This window comes from Danaus plexippus, chromosome Z, assembly GCF_018135715.1.
Source record: "Danaus plexippus chromosome Z, MEX_DaPlex, whole genome shotgun sequence".
Classification (NCBI taxonomy): domain Eukaryota; kingdom Metazoa; phylum Arthropoda; class Insecta; order Lepidoptera; family Nymphalidae; genus Danaus; species Danaus plexippus.
This window is the reverse complement of record NC_083559.1, coordinates 5458294-5477452: the sequence shown is the minus strand read 5'-3', so window position 1 is coordinate 5477452 and position 19159 is coordinate 5458294. Positions and strand designations below refer to the sequence as shown.

At 28.7% G+C, this 19159-nt stretch overlaps 1 protein-coding gene across 3 annotated transcripts in view; it reads right to left on the bottom strand.

Annotated features, from left to right (window-relative positions):
* The window catches only part of LOC116777335 (potassium channel subfamily T member 2), a 54704-nt gene that overhangs the window by 8461 nt on the left and 27084 nt on the right, over positions 1-19159 (bottom strand). For 2 of the 3 annotated variants that reach the window (XM_032670830.2, XM_061526593.1), the window contains exons 2-12: positions 6571-6650; positions 5539-5638; positions 4448-4646; positions 4281-4355; positions 3879-3962; positions 3660-3754; positions 2838-3021; positions 1062-1289; positions 727-884; positions 307-504; positions 56-205 (exon numbers count right to left, since the gene is read on the bottom strand). In XM_032670830.2, the coding sequence (XP_032526721.1) occupies positions 56-205; positions 307-504; positions 727-884; positions 1062-1289; positions 2838-3021; positions 3660-3754; positions 3879-3962; positions 4281-4355; positions 4448-4646; positions 5539-5638; positions 6571-6650 (1551 nt within the window). Of the gene's footprint in view, positions 1-55; positions 206-306; positions 505-726; positions 885-1061; positions 1290-2837; positions 3022-3659; positions 3755-3878; positions 3963-4280; positions 4356-4447; positions 4647-5538; positions 5639-6570; positions 6651-13372; positions 13536-13852; positions 13930-19159 lie in introns of those variants that run through there. The other variant, XM_061526592.1, reaches the window with a different exon arrangement.

Sequence of the window (19159 nt, the reverse complement as noted above, 5' to 3'; positions counted from 1 at the left end):
AAATATTGAATACATAACAGAATCACGAATAATCTTAACACATTAAATTACATACTTTCGATGGGAATGGAAGCTTGCATAAGTGAAGCTCTTGCCTTCATATTCTCCAAAAAATCTGCTATCACCCAAAACAATGTGATATATTTCGTTTCCAGAACACTTGCCATATAGTCTATGCCATTCTTCGGGAGATTGTTGTCCTTCCCTTTAATTTTTATTAAATAAATAAAAATCCACGTTAATTATTTTAAGAAATATATTTCTCTACTATTGTAATGTTGTATTTGGTAAGAAATATAAACTTACTGGCCACGGCTTGTATGCAACAGTAGAGTTACTAGGGTAGATGCTCCTGGACAGGTGCAGTTGTTAGCCAGCAAGGCATATTTAAATTCATCCTCACAGACAACGAATTCCGCGAATTTCACGTGAAGTTTATTCTCGGGTCGGAAAATTTGAACATATTGTGGAACATTTGGGGCAAAATCCTTAACCGCCCACGACCTGAAAGCAGCGTTGGGTTTTAGATATTAAAATGCCTTCATACTTTTTCTTATAATACAGAATAATAGCCCATTAATACTAATGAGATTTAAATGAAACTAGTATTTTCGGATGAGCTACGCGTGATTTATTTTTGTAAAAAACTACATACTCCCGACGTTTCGGTTACTTTTCAGTAACCGTGATCACGGGCAGACGAGATGTGATCCCATTAATACTAACCTTAGAATGGTATGTTCATCAGCTGCTGTTTTATCGGCATAGTTTCTAGCAGCCAGTATAAAGCAAGCCTCGGCTTCGTTCATGCGAGCACGAATCAGGTCTGTGTCTTTAAGACATGATCCTTGGATGTAAATAACTCGCTGGGCCCAGATGGGAACCTGCAATACAATTGATATGTGTTCTATCGTTATGGCTCCAACCTGTGCAAATCTTCATAATACAACAAAAAGAAAAATAGAATATTAATATAATTATATAATATTAACGAAATTAGTTCCTAAAAACAATAATTCAGCTTATTTTTTTGTCACATTTTGAGTATATAATGATTATACCTGTAATATCATCCTCATGGTTGTATCGAGTTCCATCGGTGACAAAAGGACAACATAATAATCCTGTAGAAGAGGGTGGGCATAAAATTCATTTAGGAAATCCATAATAGTATCTGCATGGAGAGTAGTCGAGCAAACAACCACGTGCTTTTCGGATTGAGCTCGGTGGGACGAATAAGAACCACCCAACTTTTGCCTTTCCATCCAAGTGAATGCGAGTTGTTCAAACTGAATATAAATGATTACCCATTAGAAACTATTTCATTGTTTAAGGGGCTTCATGAATCCCTACTAATATCCGACTTGTGTTTATTAGTATTAGTGAATGCCTTAGCAAGTTTGTTAGTTTATTTTGGGTCAACAATTATTAAAACTTGTGTACTCGCAGTTACGGAACAGCACCTTTGAAGCATAAAACGGAAATAATTTAAATAATTATTTTAAAAGCATATTCAATGTAACCTGTATTCCACTCTCAAAATATGATATGAATAAATCATGAAGCGATCCATACATATTATAAAACAAAGTCCCTCGCCGCGTCGGTCTGTCTGTCTGTTAGCGATAAACGGAAAAACTACTGTACTGATTAATTATCAAATAGTTATCACAACTCGACAGCGTGATTTTCGAGGAAGGTTTTATTATATAATTGGTTAAGTTTTTGTATTTACTTGTGTGTATATTAACAATATTTGTGGAAGATATCGGGAAAACATGAGCTGTCTGATAGCTTCTAACGAAAACGCTGCCTAAAGCCTTTGAGATATAACAAAATAATATATGGTGGAATTGTGTACCTTATATAGGTCTATAGAAAAGTCTTCGTTGGTATATGTCTACACCTTAAAGTTAACGTACTATATCCATTTTACAAATTTAAAAAATATGTGTTCCTAAAGCGTTTATTGGAATGTTATTTACATAAATACGGTATTAAGTCTTATCAAAATAAATTACTTCGTTTTCAAGCTCGCATCAGTATCTATAAATTACTTTTTAAATCATTTAAATCGGGCGTCCCATTTGAAAGTTATCGTAATATAAGTTTAATAATTCTCAAAATGAAATAGGCTATTTTATATTTTTTTAAAGAGCCCGTGCGCAGTCGGGTACCTAGTACCGTACCTAATACCTAGTTTAAAAAATAAAAAACTGATAAGACAAATCAAGTTTAATATATTTCTAAGTTAAACCTGTTTTTTAGGAATTTTAAGCACATATATGACTATTAAATTAGATTTAGTCTAGAAACGTATAATCAAAACCTAAAATAATAATTTTAAAATTCAATTTAGTAAAACAAATGAAGCTATAGGTACAAATATTAATAAAAACTTGAATGCGGTCAATTATCATTAGAAATCATTCCTGCAAGTACATTAGGTTACTTCTATTTTTACACCCGGTTATTATCTACCTATATTGTAAAGTGGATTAAATTCCAGTTTCTAGTTTTAACTATTATAAGTTAAGCGTGCCGTGAATACTATTAGGATGGATATTCGATTAATTAATACTACATGACCCAATTATATTGTCGACGTCTTTCAGGAGTGCTTATCAATAATAAAACATTATAACCACAATATTGGTTATTTTTATGTGACAACCTTTGAAAATAGTGATTATTTTTAAAAAATATATATTTTTTGTCTACATATAGTATCTTTATATAGGTAAAAAAAGCTCTCGCCATAAACGTGTATAATTGTGGAGAAATCTGTAAAGAAATTTTTGTTTACATGTAAGACAAAAACTATACAAATAACTTACTTGAGTGGGTAAGACCACGAGAGCAACACCAATCATAATGACCATATACATTTGAGATGGCCAGATATCTGGTACGAAGTCTCCGTAGCCGACGGTTGAAAACGTTACTACCACGAAGTAGGTGGCTTGAAATAGGTTCAAGTGACGGTGACCAGCACGTTGAAAATGTTGGATTCCGCAAACACTATATAAAAATATATATATTCTTTGAATTTTCAGTTAATATAAAAAAAAAAATTCTGCCGAACCAAATTCCTGCAATTTTTGATATATATTTACAGTAAGATGTCCCTGTTTATGCTTATTTCTTTCATCGTCTTGAGTGTTCAGTAGAAGTATTAGTTTAAACAAAAATAATGTGTTTCAATGTAATACGATACCCAAAACAAATACTATATTTCGAACAATTAAAGAGTATACTAAAAATATAAAAAGTTGAAAATGTAAAAGCTTTTAACTTTCAATTAATACTTGGTCGGATTAGAAATACATTTTCAGAGTGCTTTCAGAATATTTAGAATTACAATATTTTGAAATATATATTTAAATTGAAATGTCGACAATATTTACTTAAAAATAATCTGTTTCTATTTTGTTTTAGTGATCCCTCCAGTGCTTGTGAATTTTATAAGCCTTGGGATGTGATGACTCGGTATTATTTTCATTATGTTATATAAGAAAATTATATCAAAAAATTGTATTAAAGTCACTGGATACGTGTGCGATTATTGTAATTTTTCGCCATGTGTATTATAAATTTGACAAACATTATAGTAAAAAGCAGTTTTAATATATTTTCGAAATGTATTAATTATATCCTACCTCGTAAATACAAGGCAGAGTAGGGTGACGCATAATATCATAAGTTGCTGTGAGAGTGCCGACTGGGATTTCTGCATTGCGCGGTGCAAATCGTTCTGCGAATAAACATGGACATTGAAAGCATAGGAAAACAGTATATGAAATATTATATATTTTTTTGTAATATTAAGCAATTTATATCTTTAAAATATATTCTCTTTTTCTTCCATAGTTACTTACAAACATATTTTCTAAAGACCTCTTGGCAAGCCAGCAGTTTAAGAAAACCGGGATGAAAAGATTTCTTAAGGGAGGGAACGGTATCTGGAAGTAATTTATTATAATACGGATTTATTAGTGATGGTATTAATATGACATACTAATTATGATCAATACTTTATAACTTATTATCGTGAATTTTAGATGTTTCAACTCGTATGATTTGCAATATATGTACTTCAATTAACTTAAAATCATTGAAAAAAATTCTTTAGCTAGCGGCGTTATGATGTATGTTTAATGAGTTCCGTAATTAACTGAGTACAGCAAAGTTAAAAAGGTTAATAACTAATTAATGTAATTTTATAAGTTTAGAATTAAATGTGGATGTGAAAAAATACTTTTTTAATTATATGTACTAACAGTCAGTGCGAATGGGACCGTGTTCACCATTTCCAAGATAAAATGGAATGATAATATCTGTTGCCAGATGTTGCCCTTAAAACAAACAATGTATATGATTAAGAAATATAAAACACGTTAAATTGATAAAAGAATTCTATAGATATGGCATTTTTTATGTGTTTTACCTTGTATCCGAGATAAACGAGAAGTATAGCCTCCGCTAGAGAGATCATAGCCAATACAACTTGGACTCCCCATAAGTATAGCGGTCGATTCACCCATACTATGCCGTCCCAGTTTATGATAGGATGCTCTTGAAACTCCTCTTCCGTGAGATTAGCCGAAAACTCAAATTCAGTTTTATTACCCGGTTTACATCCATAACTGCAATTACGTTTTTAAATAAATAACCTTTGATAATTCAACGTCCAATTCAGGTGCTTAAGATGTATAAGATTTGTAATCTTAGCTAAACATAAATATTAAAGATATAGGTGTTTCTACAGATGTGTATCTAATAAAATCTAAAGTAAAATATAATTGTTAACATTTATAATGTTAACAATTTAACTTTTATATTCTCTTTATCCACTACTAGCATTTTAAATTTCTATAATTTTATTCTATTTAATTTTAATGCACCTGTGCCCTCGATTTGCAGTAGCCCTCCATAATAATTATTTGTATTTAACCTACTTGCAAATCATAAAATATTTAGCTGTCCTACATTCTGCTGATAATAAATAAACCATTTTGTAAAGGGTAGACCGGGACTGATTGAGTTACAGGGCTTAGGGTAATAGGGTAGAGAAAACAAGGTTTAGAAACAGCGTGATCGAAGGAATAACTTGGTTAGTGACTGTGATCTTCATTATGAACTTGCATGGCCTGAATTTTGCTATACTTATATAAAAATATCTAAAATCAGACGCGTTTATTTTTTTTTTTTATTAATTGTTGATAGTTTTTTATGAGTCAGAATTCCCCGATCAACCCTCGTTATATGATAAATCAATAACAAACGTGCCACGATTGCTTAACCAAGTGTCATAAGCTATATAAACGACAACGTAGCACATTTTACGTTTCACTGAAGGTAATTTTTATAACACTAGCATCCGTTTATAGTTTTATTTGTATAGTTCAGTTTTTAAATAATAATTATTACACTAAAACAATGATACCATTTTGATGAAATAGGAGACTTCACCTTGATGAAGCTAATCCTTTTGTTGGTGGTGTAAATATATAGTTTTCTTACAAAAATATTACTTACCAAGTAGCAGAAATAGGGTCTCCATCGGCGCAGACGCGGAAAATATAAAGCAAGCAAGCGAGAATCTTGAAGAACAGGTTGACAATTCTAATGCGTAAACCTAAAAACATGAGGTATCATCAAGAACTTTGTAAATATATAATAATTGCAAAGAAGTTATTCGAAAATTTTATATTAGACACAACTAAAACAATCAGATTTTTACTGCTCCAATGATTAAATTAAAATCGTAAGATTTAAAGATAAATATAGTTTTCATATTAAAATATATCTCCAATCAGATACATGAAAGACACATGTACATTACTCTGTTATTTAAATAGAAAAAACACCATTTTAATTACACACATTATATTCCATCTAGTAATTTAAAAAATGCATTTATTTCAGCTATGCTTATAATAGACGTAAAAATGTTTAAGAAGTTGCAGAAAGATTGGTACAATATGTACACTTTCTATATCAGTATATACAATAATAACAAAAATAAACTTCGTTTGTTTATTTTTAAAAGATTTCTTAACCGCGTAGATCGTCTACGGTATACCTTTTTATTTGCAACTGTACGTATAATCAAAAGTTTTTCCCCGTTTACAAAACCAGGTGAAACTAATCATAAAAATTTGGCGTTATCAAAACTGAATGGTCATTAAAATCTTAAGTCCGCACTAGAGTGGTTCTAGTTTGTTTGGGACATTTGAACTAATCCAACTATTAAAATGTTCACTTTGAGTATTACAGAAGGGTTGGGTAAAAAACCTTCTACGACTTTCACACGACATAGATATTAACATTCAACTATCATGAACCGATATTCCCATATCTTCATAATCCATGATTTGTATTATTCTCGATAAATACGAGCATAATTTGTTTAAAACAAAAAACTATGAAGTGATATTTTTATGAAAAACATTTTTAAAACACGTATGTTTGAAGTTAGAAGGTAAATACAGCAATCTATAATCAGCTGATGTTTTCGTGACCCGATCTAAAACGAACCGTAGATACTAAGTGTGATAACAAACTCACTCGAGCGTTGATTTTTTATAAAATACAGTTGCAGTCTCTCTTTGAAAGTATTCTCGTTTACATAGTATTCGACTCGAACTCTGAAACAAAAGGAAAAAAAAGAAGGTTAGAAAAAAATATATTGCTTTGGTTATACTATTTAAGAGTTAACAATTATTTTTGTCAGTTATCGTCTATATTGTCAATATATGGTCCTCACTGCCAAACTGAGTCACTCGACTGGATTAATAATAATAATTTGATTTTCGTAAACAAAGAGTACTTATCGCTGTATAATTAAATCAAATCGAGAAATAATTATATGCTGATGATCTCTATACATGTTCAAAAATATGTTTACTTTACTTCTAATGAATTTAAATACATTTACATATATCTCTAATTTAGTACATGCTAAGACTCAAATTTCAATACACTATTTCTTAAAATTAACTTAAATAAAGCAATTTCAATTCAACTTTTAACGTTTATGTTTAATTCTGTTAAAATAGCTTTTCACCTAAACACAATAATACTGTCGGTGTTAGTTTCATAATGCAAATTCTTACAAAATTGCGTCCCAGGTGTTGGTTTTTAATGATATCTCTATTCTATACTTCCATCAATAATAGTTATTCTGTTTGTAATCACATGATTTTTCTTGTAAGATAACCATATGTAAAGAGTACAGTATAAGCCTAAGTCGTATCAAATAAAGTTGGTATCTCAATAACATATGCTTATTCTTGACTTTTTTTATTCATTTAATTTATATTCTTACAGTATCTTTCATATATGTAATTTCAAGTTTTTTCTCATTAAAATCTCACAAAAAAATACCAATCAGTATTTTCTTGATAAAAAAGTTGATCCAATATTCCTTCCGGCCTTTTAGTAATTTACACGAAACGGACTTAAATCATCGACCCGTGTCTTCAATACATATGTTTTATACTTAGAAAAGTAGATCTGATCCCGTGAGACCAAAATACTTCGAGTCATGTAAAGAAATTTGAGTACTTGTATTCAAGATGCAATCCAACTTCACCTTAGGATATATTAATCGAATAATAATCCGGGATGACAATTGGGTAAGTTCGGCTTAAGGAAATAACAACAAATATGGTTAATATTTTAAAAAAAGGTTCACTTGATGTAAATTAATTAGTGTTTAACATACAGCATACAACTTAAAATTAGCTAACCAAGTAATACAATATAACTTTCATAAAAAACAGTAAAGAATTAAAAAAATAAAATAAAATAACGTGGCTTTCAGTTTAAAAAAGGAAACAAAATGTGTTGTTAAAATTTATGGAACAAGTTTCAATAAGAAGCTTTATAAGAAAAGCCATTAAGAAATATAAAATTGTAAACTAGCATAGAAATCATGGGTCGCACGGCGGGAACCGTAATAAACCAGCAACGTTCACTATGTACTTGAGAAAAGTCTCACAAACGTAAAAGATGAAACCTTAAACAAGATACATTTTTCAATTTACTCTTTTATACAACGAATATGTTATCTGCGGGATAGACGATGGTGTAGTGAAACTTTAAAACACCTGAACAAATTTTCCGCCATCTGAATTGGTTCATGTGAACATTCATCCGCATAAAAATTGTGTGGATTTTGTATGTTGTCTTTATTGACAGAGTGAATATTTTCTGGGACATTTTACTTGTCTAGTACAGTTACCAATGTAAATTCTTTATAATAGAAACCATAGAAGGGTTACGTTAGTTGGTTGTCAAAAAAAAAAAACTACTATATTAATAATTTTCTATTCACGCTTAGCTATAGCTTCGTTTAAATGTAAAATTATAAATAATCTATGTAAGGAATTGATTATTATAAATGTAATGTGACTGACGGAGTCAGGTCTTGGGTTTGAAAAGTTATTCACGTTAATTTTTGCCCTACAATTTTTATTTAATTGATCTATATAATTTGCTGAAGTATAAAATTTATAGCCAACACCATAGCTTCCATGAATATGTACGTCTATGAATATTTTTCGTTGTAATTGCCCTTATATAGATCTTTATTTACTTTCAAAACATAAAGGAATTAACGAGTACATTGCGAATATTATTCTTAAACAGCTGAATTATTATCTTATTTATCAATATGCATTTATTAGAATATTAGTACATATTTGTTTTTTTATTGTAAGTGAATTATGTCAGGGAAAACCTTATACGAACGTCTTATCATTAAAGCATCAACCATTATTAGTAGCTATTACAGCCATCTGTTGACTTTCAACAAAACCGATTACTTATTCTGCTGCGAATTATGCTTTGCATAAACACACATATTATACAGTCCTCGTTCAATATCTATTTTCAGCGAAACAAGTCTTATTCATTATATAAAATGGACTTGTAACATTAGGTATACCTTTACCTGCTCCTATATACCTCCCAAACGGTTCCCACATGAGTGATCGATCGCGTACAGTCTATTATAATTGAAACGTGTAGTCAGCAAAATAATGTTTCCTTTCCTTTATAGCCTTTCAAGTACTCAAAGTTTATAGCAAAGAGCTTTAGTTTTGATGCGAAACCCATTTCAAGAGAACATTTTAGATCTTGATGACTGTTTTAATGATTTTAGCCCAATTAAAGTTGACAATTTAATGACGTAATTGTATTTAGGTGCAAATGACATGGTTGCAATAAAGTGAAATGCCGAACTCTTTTTCAAAAACTTGAACCAAATCACTGTCAGAGTTAGAATAATATGATATTGAAATCTTGACATAACTTCCGTAGATGACCCAATTACCCATAAATTGGCTTAAACTTTATGTTCATTTATTTCTAGACGGCTATTCTGTATCGGGATTGACCCTGTTTAGTATTTGGTTTAAAGTTGTAATGAATTTTTTATGCACTTTTTAATAATTATTTTCAGTAATACTAATGAAAAATCTTAGTCTAGATGGAAAAAAAAATAACATAAATCTCCAAGCTTTGAGATATGTTATTCATCCGTACTCCAAATATTTCATTCATTTCCATTGTAAATAAAGTTAATGCTATAGAAAAGTCGTAAGTCCAAATCCTTATCCGCCTAAGCCCATAAATGCAACATATGTATCAGCTTTTACGGCTGTCCGTTCAATTATTACTCTTTCCCCGGAGAATTAGAGAAGTATGTACTTATTCACTACAATCTTACATCTTGGAAACGAAACCAATAACTTTGTTATGCCTTTATATTCATTATGTACATTGACTACAATGAAGTATATAATTTTCATCTATTGATAGAAAAGTTTTGAAAATCTATTAAGGTCTCGACTCATTTCAGAAAAAAATAATATTTTATGTATATATTGTTTTTTGTAAAAAACAATGATGTTTATTTGTATAGATGTGATATTTACTTTTCTTTCATTTTTTAACCTAGTTTCAAATCTCAATTAGAAAATATTTTATGTCACACACACTTTTCTGATATGTACTTAGAAAAAAGGTGTTTATTTTCATATATTACTTACTATCTTTTTATATTTAAGTTACTCGTAGTTTTCTTATAAATTTTAATTGTTTGGTTTGGGATCATTGGTGGTTTTTTTAATGTTATTTTTATAACGTTGATGACAACAGTTTTTAATATATGAATAAATGAAATCCATGAAGTAATAGTTGGTATTACTTTCTTTACAGAAAGTTATAGATATTTTTGTATTTTTTCTATTCTATTTGTGAGATTACACAGCTCCATATTACTATTTATTATTATAAGAAGCTTTGCAAGAATGGCAAAAGAAAATGTATTATTAGTGAAAGGTAAGATTCTCAGATTGGAATGTCGACGTCCTCGAAGGATGACAATTATATAGAGGCTTATTGGCACCGAACATTGTAAGAACCTTAAATATTTGGTAAAGCGATATATTTATATTCATATATACACACATATTTAGAAACATGGAAGCTTTTTACTTATGCTTAGTAAGTTTAAAGTTTTAACTTATTATTTTTTGTTGAAGAAAATAAAGTAAAATAAATAATTTATAAATGATATTTGTTAATGTTGAATAATAATAATTGTAACAATTTCGAATACATCTGAATAAAAAAAAACAAATTCACTTTGCACAGTAAAAGGAATAAAAAATAAGAGGATGGGATCAAATTCTTTAGAAACACCTGTGTGAAAATATGTTTGATACAACACAAACGAGTTAATTTATGTTCCTTTGTGACGTGTAATGTAGTTTTTAATATATCATGTCAAGACTTAAGGGTGTTTTATAAGCGTAATAAGAGCTTGTATTTTGTAATTTATATATTCTACTATAAATGGAAAAAATTCTGAGTTTATTTGTTATTTTTTATACAAAAATTAATGATGACTATAATTTATATAAAAATTCTTTCTTCTTCCTACCTAGTCATCAAAGCGTTTATACTTTTATGAGTTACGTGAGAAATAAAGCAAATAACGCCACCCGTTGGTTAACATATCTATTTTTTAGCATTCAGCATATATATACTCTCTGTAACCAATTCCAGTCAGAAGGACAAAGTCAGGACCATAAACTCCTTAAATATACATTTTTAAAGTATGCATAAAATAACTATATTGAAAATATTCTCAAGGTATATGCGCTGAAAGCTTATAACGCATACTTATAATGTTATATTGTTTTGTAGAATACACAATAAACGTCCTCATAGGATAATTAAAGAAACAAACATCATGTTAAATTGGCACATCAAAAAACGATAAAAACACTATACACACATATATATATATATATATATATATATATATATATATATATATATATATATATATATGTTGGAAATTCATCTGCAGATATACCAAATGGTGTGACAATGGTTGCGTGCAGTCGGTACAAGCACGCACCCATGGGGCCGAGTTTTCATTATGACGATTAAATGCTAAGTTAATTTTGTTTAGTGTTAAAAGCAAGCATTCACGAAGGGATCATCGTATGCTTTTGACCCTTGCCATTCAATCCGCAATCGGTTTACAACATTGTGTACATCCCATTCACAGCTCATATTTCAGAAATTTTGAATCTAATATCTTATGGTACAATACAAAGAGAAAACTTGCAATTCACAAAATGGTTAATAAGTTTTGAGGTCTATTAAAATTCTTAGGACTTATTTAAAATCACGAGACACTTAACAAAAGAAAAATTTATTTAAAGGAATTTGTCAATATTTTTTTTTGTAATTAATTGATATAAAACGATGGACTGTTTTCTTTATTGTATAAACGAGACTAGTTTAATGAGACTAGTTTAAATAAAAATTAAACATTCATGCAGTATAAAATTTATATTATGATAAGTATATCATCAATTTATATTATGTCCTGTGATGCGTTATATTTGATTATACGTGATGTCAAGATAAAACTGTCAAAGTGTCAGGGAATTTTCCCGAGAGCATTCCTGTATTTGAGAATGGTAAAGGTGAAATTTTGATGCGGAACATGAAAAGGTATATTTAGGGTCCAATTTTGCTATTAAAAATATAATTTTATATTGTAATTTGTGTAACACCATTTAAAAGATTAAAGTTATGAAAAAAATGTATCAATACTTTACATAATACACGTTGACATAAATTAATGAGATCACAGTTCGTAGCGCGCGAGAGAAGGTGCTCGAAACACCCTTTAAAATATTAAAAAATACATAAATGGTTACTTCAAAACGATTAATCTTTCCTTTGAAGGGTTATATATCAAAACATGAAATAAAAAAATCGATTACATGACCACATTAATCGATAGGTTTCAGGAGAACTAGATCCAACAAGATACATTATTATTATTGCTCCATTATAAGAGATGATTACTAGCTTTTTATAGAAGAGACGGTACATAGTGCACTTTTATTATTGACGTTTAATTACTGCTTTCGTGTAATCAACAAGTTAATTTAGGCTAATGTTGAAGTATACATATATTAATAGTAATACTAGATACAAAAGCTTTAAGTTGAAATTACATTGAATTAAATGTAAGATGAGCTTGAAACCGAGCAAATTTGTCCGGTTTGAGTAAAGTTATGCCGGTAAAAGGCCAAGGTGTGTCTTTAACTCTAGTTAAAAAAAAATTCGGATGTAGCTTAGTTGCTAAGGTAATCAATGAGGTATGTAAAAAACTTAAAGTTACATTTGCTCTAATACCAAGACTCGTTGGCCTTAAACCCAAAAACATTAAACAGATTCAGTAATTAAGAGCGTTGATTAGTGTAATAGGTTTGATGGATACATACGATCGCTTGAGAACCTAAATTTATAGTATGGTCTCAAGACATTCAATATTTTGCGATTCATTATAAGCAGTTTCATGTTACTGGCAATGTTTTTGATTCAGTCGACGTATCTCTCTTATTAACGCAGTAAGTTTTTAATTGTATCTAATCAAAGGAAGCATACATTTGTCGTAATTTCCTACTTCTCTGACTGTATTATATACACTATTGAATCGTTTTAACATGATTTTGATTCATTATTGAAAATAGGCTTCGTTATTTAAAAAAAAGACCGGAGATATTAATGAAATACGTGCCTCAATCAAAATTTCAGCGGTTTAGCCAGAAAGATCTAAGGCTGTGAATAAATATAGGTCATGAAAACATTATAATTGTGTCAATATATTTTATGAATACTTAACGACAAAAAACGCTTTCTTTTTAAGATGTTACTTTGTTAATGATATCTTTTCGGTGTTTTTATCAAGAGTTTCCATTGATATTAAAGTGTAATCATAGTGTTTGTACCGTTTGTAATGATAGTTGGATCTGTATGTAATCTCAGTTACCTGGGTATCTTGTCGTAGCTATCCCATCCAGTCAAACAGTTATACGAACTGTATCTGCTAACGGCTGCCATGTTTGAACTTAACATACCATTATATGTCACCAGCTCTTTTGTTTACTCTAGAACTTGAGTTTTAAACAATTTTATATAAATTAATTCTGAAACTAAAAGTTACAAAGAGTTTTATTTTTATTTTAGCCAAATTAAATATAGTAGAATGAAAAGACAGTGTGTGTTATTTTGTTTATGTGAATGTACATTAACAAATAATGTGTTAACAGTACATGGACGAGGTTTGCCGTCCGAACTTAATTTCACTTGTTGCGGAGTTTAAAATATTAAAATAAAATTCTATACTCGTCTCAATGAAAAGTTATTATCATTATATAATTTCAGTTAAAATGATTGAACTATCAAATTTTTAATCACATTGAAGTTGCTTTGGTAAGTTTTTACATATAAAATTTAAAGTTTTATATACAACGAATATTTATTTGGCTGTAGTCACGGTATGTTATCAGCGAGGCGCTAACAAAGGCGAGCGTCTGTACGCTCGATCGTCGTCGACTGATTTGTAGTTCTAGCCGCGCCCGCCGCGCCACATGACGATAGTGACGATAGGACGTGATGTATAATCACATCCTTTGACCCACTACATACATCGTATATTATTAATTAGATACTAATTTAACAGGGGTATTAAACATTCGAGTTTATAATAAGAAAACATTTATTTACTATTTCTGTAGATGATAGAGAAGTCGACCCAATAGCCTTTAGTATGAAAGATGAAAACGAAATCTATTCACAGTCGTTCATAAATAGGTTATCGTTTAGTGATTTTAAGCTCTGTTTTATCGTTAATAGCTTCGAGCTATAAGGGGTACATATTTAATGTAAATTGATGTCATAAGTAAAATGTTGTTTATTTTCCGAGTCCAAATAGATTATGAGAGATGCTTAATTTTTCTTTAACAATTAATTTCTTAATGAATTTGCTCATTAATTTTATTGTTATTATACTTATAACTTTAAACTTCACTGAAAGAGCCTTTCATATTTACTTTTTAACATATTTTCGTATTTGGATATTAAATTTTTCTTAACGAAAGCTTTGCTGTCTTTCAATGTAAAATGATTTTCCTTTAGGATTTTCTTGTGATGATTGTGAATGCCTCAATGCGTCTGAGGCTCTGATGTATGTTATACTTTTTTATATTTAACAAATATAAAAAGTTTAACCACCAAATGTCGTGATGTTGCCAATAAATGTATTTCTTCATCGTATGAATTCCGTTAACAAAAAAAACGTCTCCGGAAATTTTTATTTGTGAAAAATTCAAGATAATTTATATAAGAATGTTTATTAAGAATAATTCGTAACATATAGCAGATTTGTTTATTAAACAAATGGAAATAATAGTGTTAAATATATAAACTTAATTTAAAAAGTATTGAAATATATAATTTTAATCTCATTTTACTTTTTGGTTCTTTTTTTTAGTTATATAAATCATTTAAGTAATGACAAGTGATTTACAAAGGCTTTTTGAAGATTATATTCTATAAATAAGAACTTAGTTGATTGCAATATCAGTATGTGTAGTTATTAATCAGATACTAAAACTATCGGCCTGAAAAAGATAAGTGATCTTCATAACGTTGTGACGCTGTTCTTATTCTTAAAAATATTTTATATAAATTAAACAAAGTTTCTTAAAAATATCTTTTAAAATTATTATCTTAACATTGAAATTATTTTTTATAATAAACGTAAAATGAAAAAAATTAATTTCTCAGAAAAATGCATAGAAAATATTATTATTAAGGAAAATATCGTATATCACTTTTATGCTCGCAGCATTAATGTTAATAACTTGACACTGTGCAGTTGAAGGGTAAATAATGTTTTATTCCGCATTAAATATATAACACTGTACTTTAGTGTAGAAATAAATGCTTGCTTACTTTTACTTTCTTTAAAATTTACGTTGAACATGACTGGATTGCCTGTCACTCATATGTCGAAAACATATAAAATAAAACTATACATTTCTTCGGTTCAATCATTTGTATCTGATTTTTAATTTCCATTTTTTCCGTTCCGTTTTCATAGGTTTATTTGTTCGAAGAATTAATGCTGATGGCTTTTTGATTTTTTTTTTAAATCCTTGACCCAGACATGAATTTTTTTTATAGTAACTTGGTCAATAATCATTTAACAGCAAATAAAGAAATTCTTATGTGTGTGTATTGTGACAAAATAGGTACAATTATAGAAAACGAAAACAACACAGAGTAATATCGTTTTTAAGATAAAGTTGCTGTTTTTATTAATAATTCAGAAGAATACATGAGTTTAATCGCCTGTGTACTTTATTAAGGACTAAATCTTATTAAATTGGTATCTGCCTTTCTTTCACTTTATGCACCTTGTATAGTAGCAGATGTTAAATATTTTTTATAATAAGATGTTAAATTTATTTATTCTAGAAACTTGCTGTTTAAAACACTAGTTGCATACTAATTTTCTTTTAAGTTTAGAAATGGAAAAGGATGCCACAACAGTGTTTCTAATAATGTTGTATACAAAGATGTTAATGTAATTTAAAAAGGGCGCAGCATGAATTTTAAGAAGATCTTTTAAGTTTTCTCTACCATTTTAATGCAATATAATTTGTGATTTTCTATAACATAATTATCTAGTATATCCTACAAAGAAAAATATCAAGGGAACTATTTAAATTTTTTAATAAGTTTTTACAACCATGTTCAAAGAACCGTATCGTATTTTACACAAGATAATTATTTGCTTCAGGTTCTAACATCAACATAAGGTGAAAATGTTTATAAATTAGTGTGATTAAAATAATATACAAATATCCATAGTTTGTGTCAATTTACATATATACATTTTGTTAATAATTTATGGTTAATAATATTAATATTTCACATGGCCTATATTTTAAAAGTACCTAACATTAAATAATACACAAAAATACCTTCATTATTTTAACAACGACTAATTAATGCTCAATTTATTTAAATTGCATTAGTTCTAGTACCTAGCTATTATATTACATGCAGCAATACACCAATTACTGGGTGACGTTATTAATTAATACGATTTCATTTTTAATCGAGTACAATGTCCTTTTAGGTATTCATTATATTTATATATTCATATAGTAAAATAAAAAAATTAATAAGCTGTGATAGTAAAATAAGAAATATTATATACAATACAATAAATTTGATCCAAATATATTTTTCATCTGAATATCACGGTCATAATTTATATTATAGCTAAACAGTTCACTAGTCAACAAATACGAAATCGATCAACTGAATAAAATTACAACAATAACTAGTACTTAAAAATGTTGTAATGCTGAAAACATAAATAAGAACGAAGATTGCGATGGGCTCAAAGCACTGGATCTTTGAGATCGAGATACTTAATAGTAAGAAAATTATTTTAATAACCAAGTTACAGTTCAGATATCGAAAAAGTCCTTGGCAAAAGTAACAACACAAAATATTACAATACAAAATTATAAGAAATATTTGGAATAAAATTAGGGCAAGATTTTTGTTCCACATTCGTACGAAAATAAAATGATTGATTGCTTTATTGTAGACTGATTAATTATTTCTAAAGATCTTTTCTATAAAATCGATAGGTAGAATTGTGTGCATGTTAAAAATTCAAACTGTGAGTGGCGAGTGATTGTAGTTCAGTTGAAATATACTCAACAAACAATGGACCAGTTATATGTTCAAGCGGGTTTGGACAAAAGAACCTATTTCAAAATTTCCCTATTTACCTCAACGCAGTTATGCATATCAATGGCTATTGTGACCACAAGTGACTGCAACAAAATGGAATATTAAATTCTATTTAGAATAAATGTTAAGTCAATCTATTATCTTTTTTAAATTCAAAAATTTAAATAATAATTTTCACTGTTTTGCTGGCAATGTCTATAAGATTCATTCATTCATAAAATTTCATTAAAGATTTTAAGAAATATATGAGTTAAAATATTAAGATTCTTCGGATTATTTATACTTTGAGTTGAATACATAAATTATTGGACACCGGGGCCATACAAGAACAATCACGTAATAAATGGAATTCGAGTCGAGCCGAGTTTTATAGAAATACAGTGTTGAATTAATTTTGCAAAGAATTTAGAAAAGAAGTAACCAATCCATTAACACCTTGTTTGAGAGAATTATGTAGTCGTCGAAATGTGACTCTTAGATATAAACATAAATAAAATTAAAGCTAAAAGGTATCAGAGTTGTCCTCTTTCATCATAAAAGACATGAAACATTTACATATATAATATATATTATTTCAATTTATCACTTAAATCCAGGACAGGTTTATAATGTGACTCTTATAAATAGAAAGTCCTGAAACTGCTTTTAAATAAATCCTTATACGAAAATGTTCACATCGAAATATTTCAAAAGCCTACATCTGATATGTACGTCGCAGTAGAAGAGTATTTGAACTAATTTACTAAGGTCCAAAATATTTACTTACATGTCACCTTATAGTTAAACATTTTATAGCAATGAAAATGTAAAATTTTCTACTCCCTTCATAAATTTACACGTTTTTCAGGTAATGTCAAATTTATTAATTAAATTTAGCACATTATATTATATTCCTTTCTCATTGTCATTAGTATAAGTAAGCAAGTCAATTTAGTATGTAATAACCCAATTTAATATATCCAGGTATTTTAAATTTTTACATACAAATACAAAAAGTATTTTTTATTAATTACGTAAATACGTTTGCTGTTGAAAGTTTGAGAGTTTATTTGATGTAGATCACAGACTGTATTTAGTGAAAAGTTTCGGTTATAAAAATAGTTCAAGCGGTATCCAGGTTATAATTAAAATTTAAACCTCCAAGTTCTCTTTTTAAAACCTAAAATGGATCTCCGCTGTATTTACCTATGTGTAAGCCGATATATTGTGGTATTTTTCGGCACATATGAATAATTCATACTCGTGCTATATTTACATATAAAAATACTTATCGTGAAACGATATCAGATTGTCTTTGAAGTTATCATTACCATCAATATTATAACTTAGAATAAAGGAATCCACACCTGATATATTTGCATTGAAAAGAATCCGTACATCTACCGGAGCATCATAATATAAGCCTGTGTACAGAGGCGTAAGTAAACATCTAAATTTAGACAGTATAAACATAAAACGTATAAGGATTTGTTTATACTATTTTGCTTAAGTGTCATCAATAGGAAGATTTTACGAAGGCTTAAATCCTTTGAGCAACGGTTATATGATAAACAAATGTATATAATACTATAAAGTTATACTAACCATTGTGTACCGTTTTGTGGTATCCCCTATTGTGGCGTCACTAAAGAAACTCATCGTTATATTTGCTATAAAACATTTATTATATTTAGACGTGAATGTGGGAAGTAGGTAATATGGTAGTTTTATGAATTTCCTTTAAAGATTTAGGCTATTTATAAAAATATTTTTTGTTAAAATAGACATATTTTATAAGATCTTTTATTCACTCGTGAAATATACACTTAAATGTGACGAATTTGTCTTAATTTGTGACTTCCTAAAATTAATTTTATACAAAAAAAAAAATATAAATTTAGTTAAAACAATTAACTTTTTAATTTATTTTGTTTTGGTTTAAGAACTTTATATGCTTGAGGCGTTTCTTTTTCAAAATGACGCAATATCGTTCTAAAATTCTTATATATATGGTATTTTA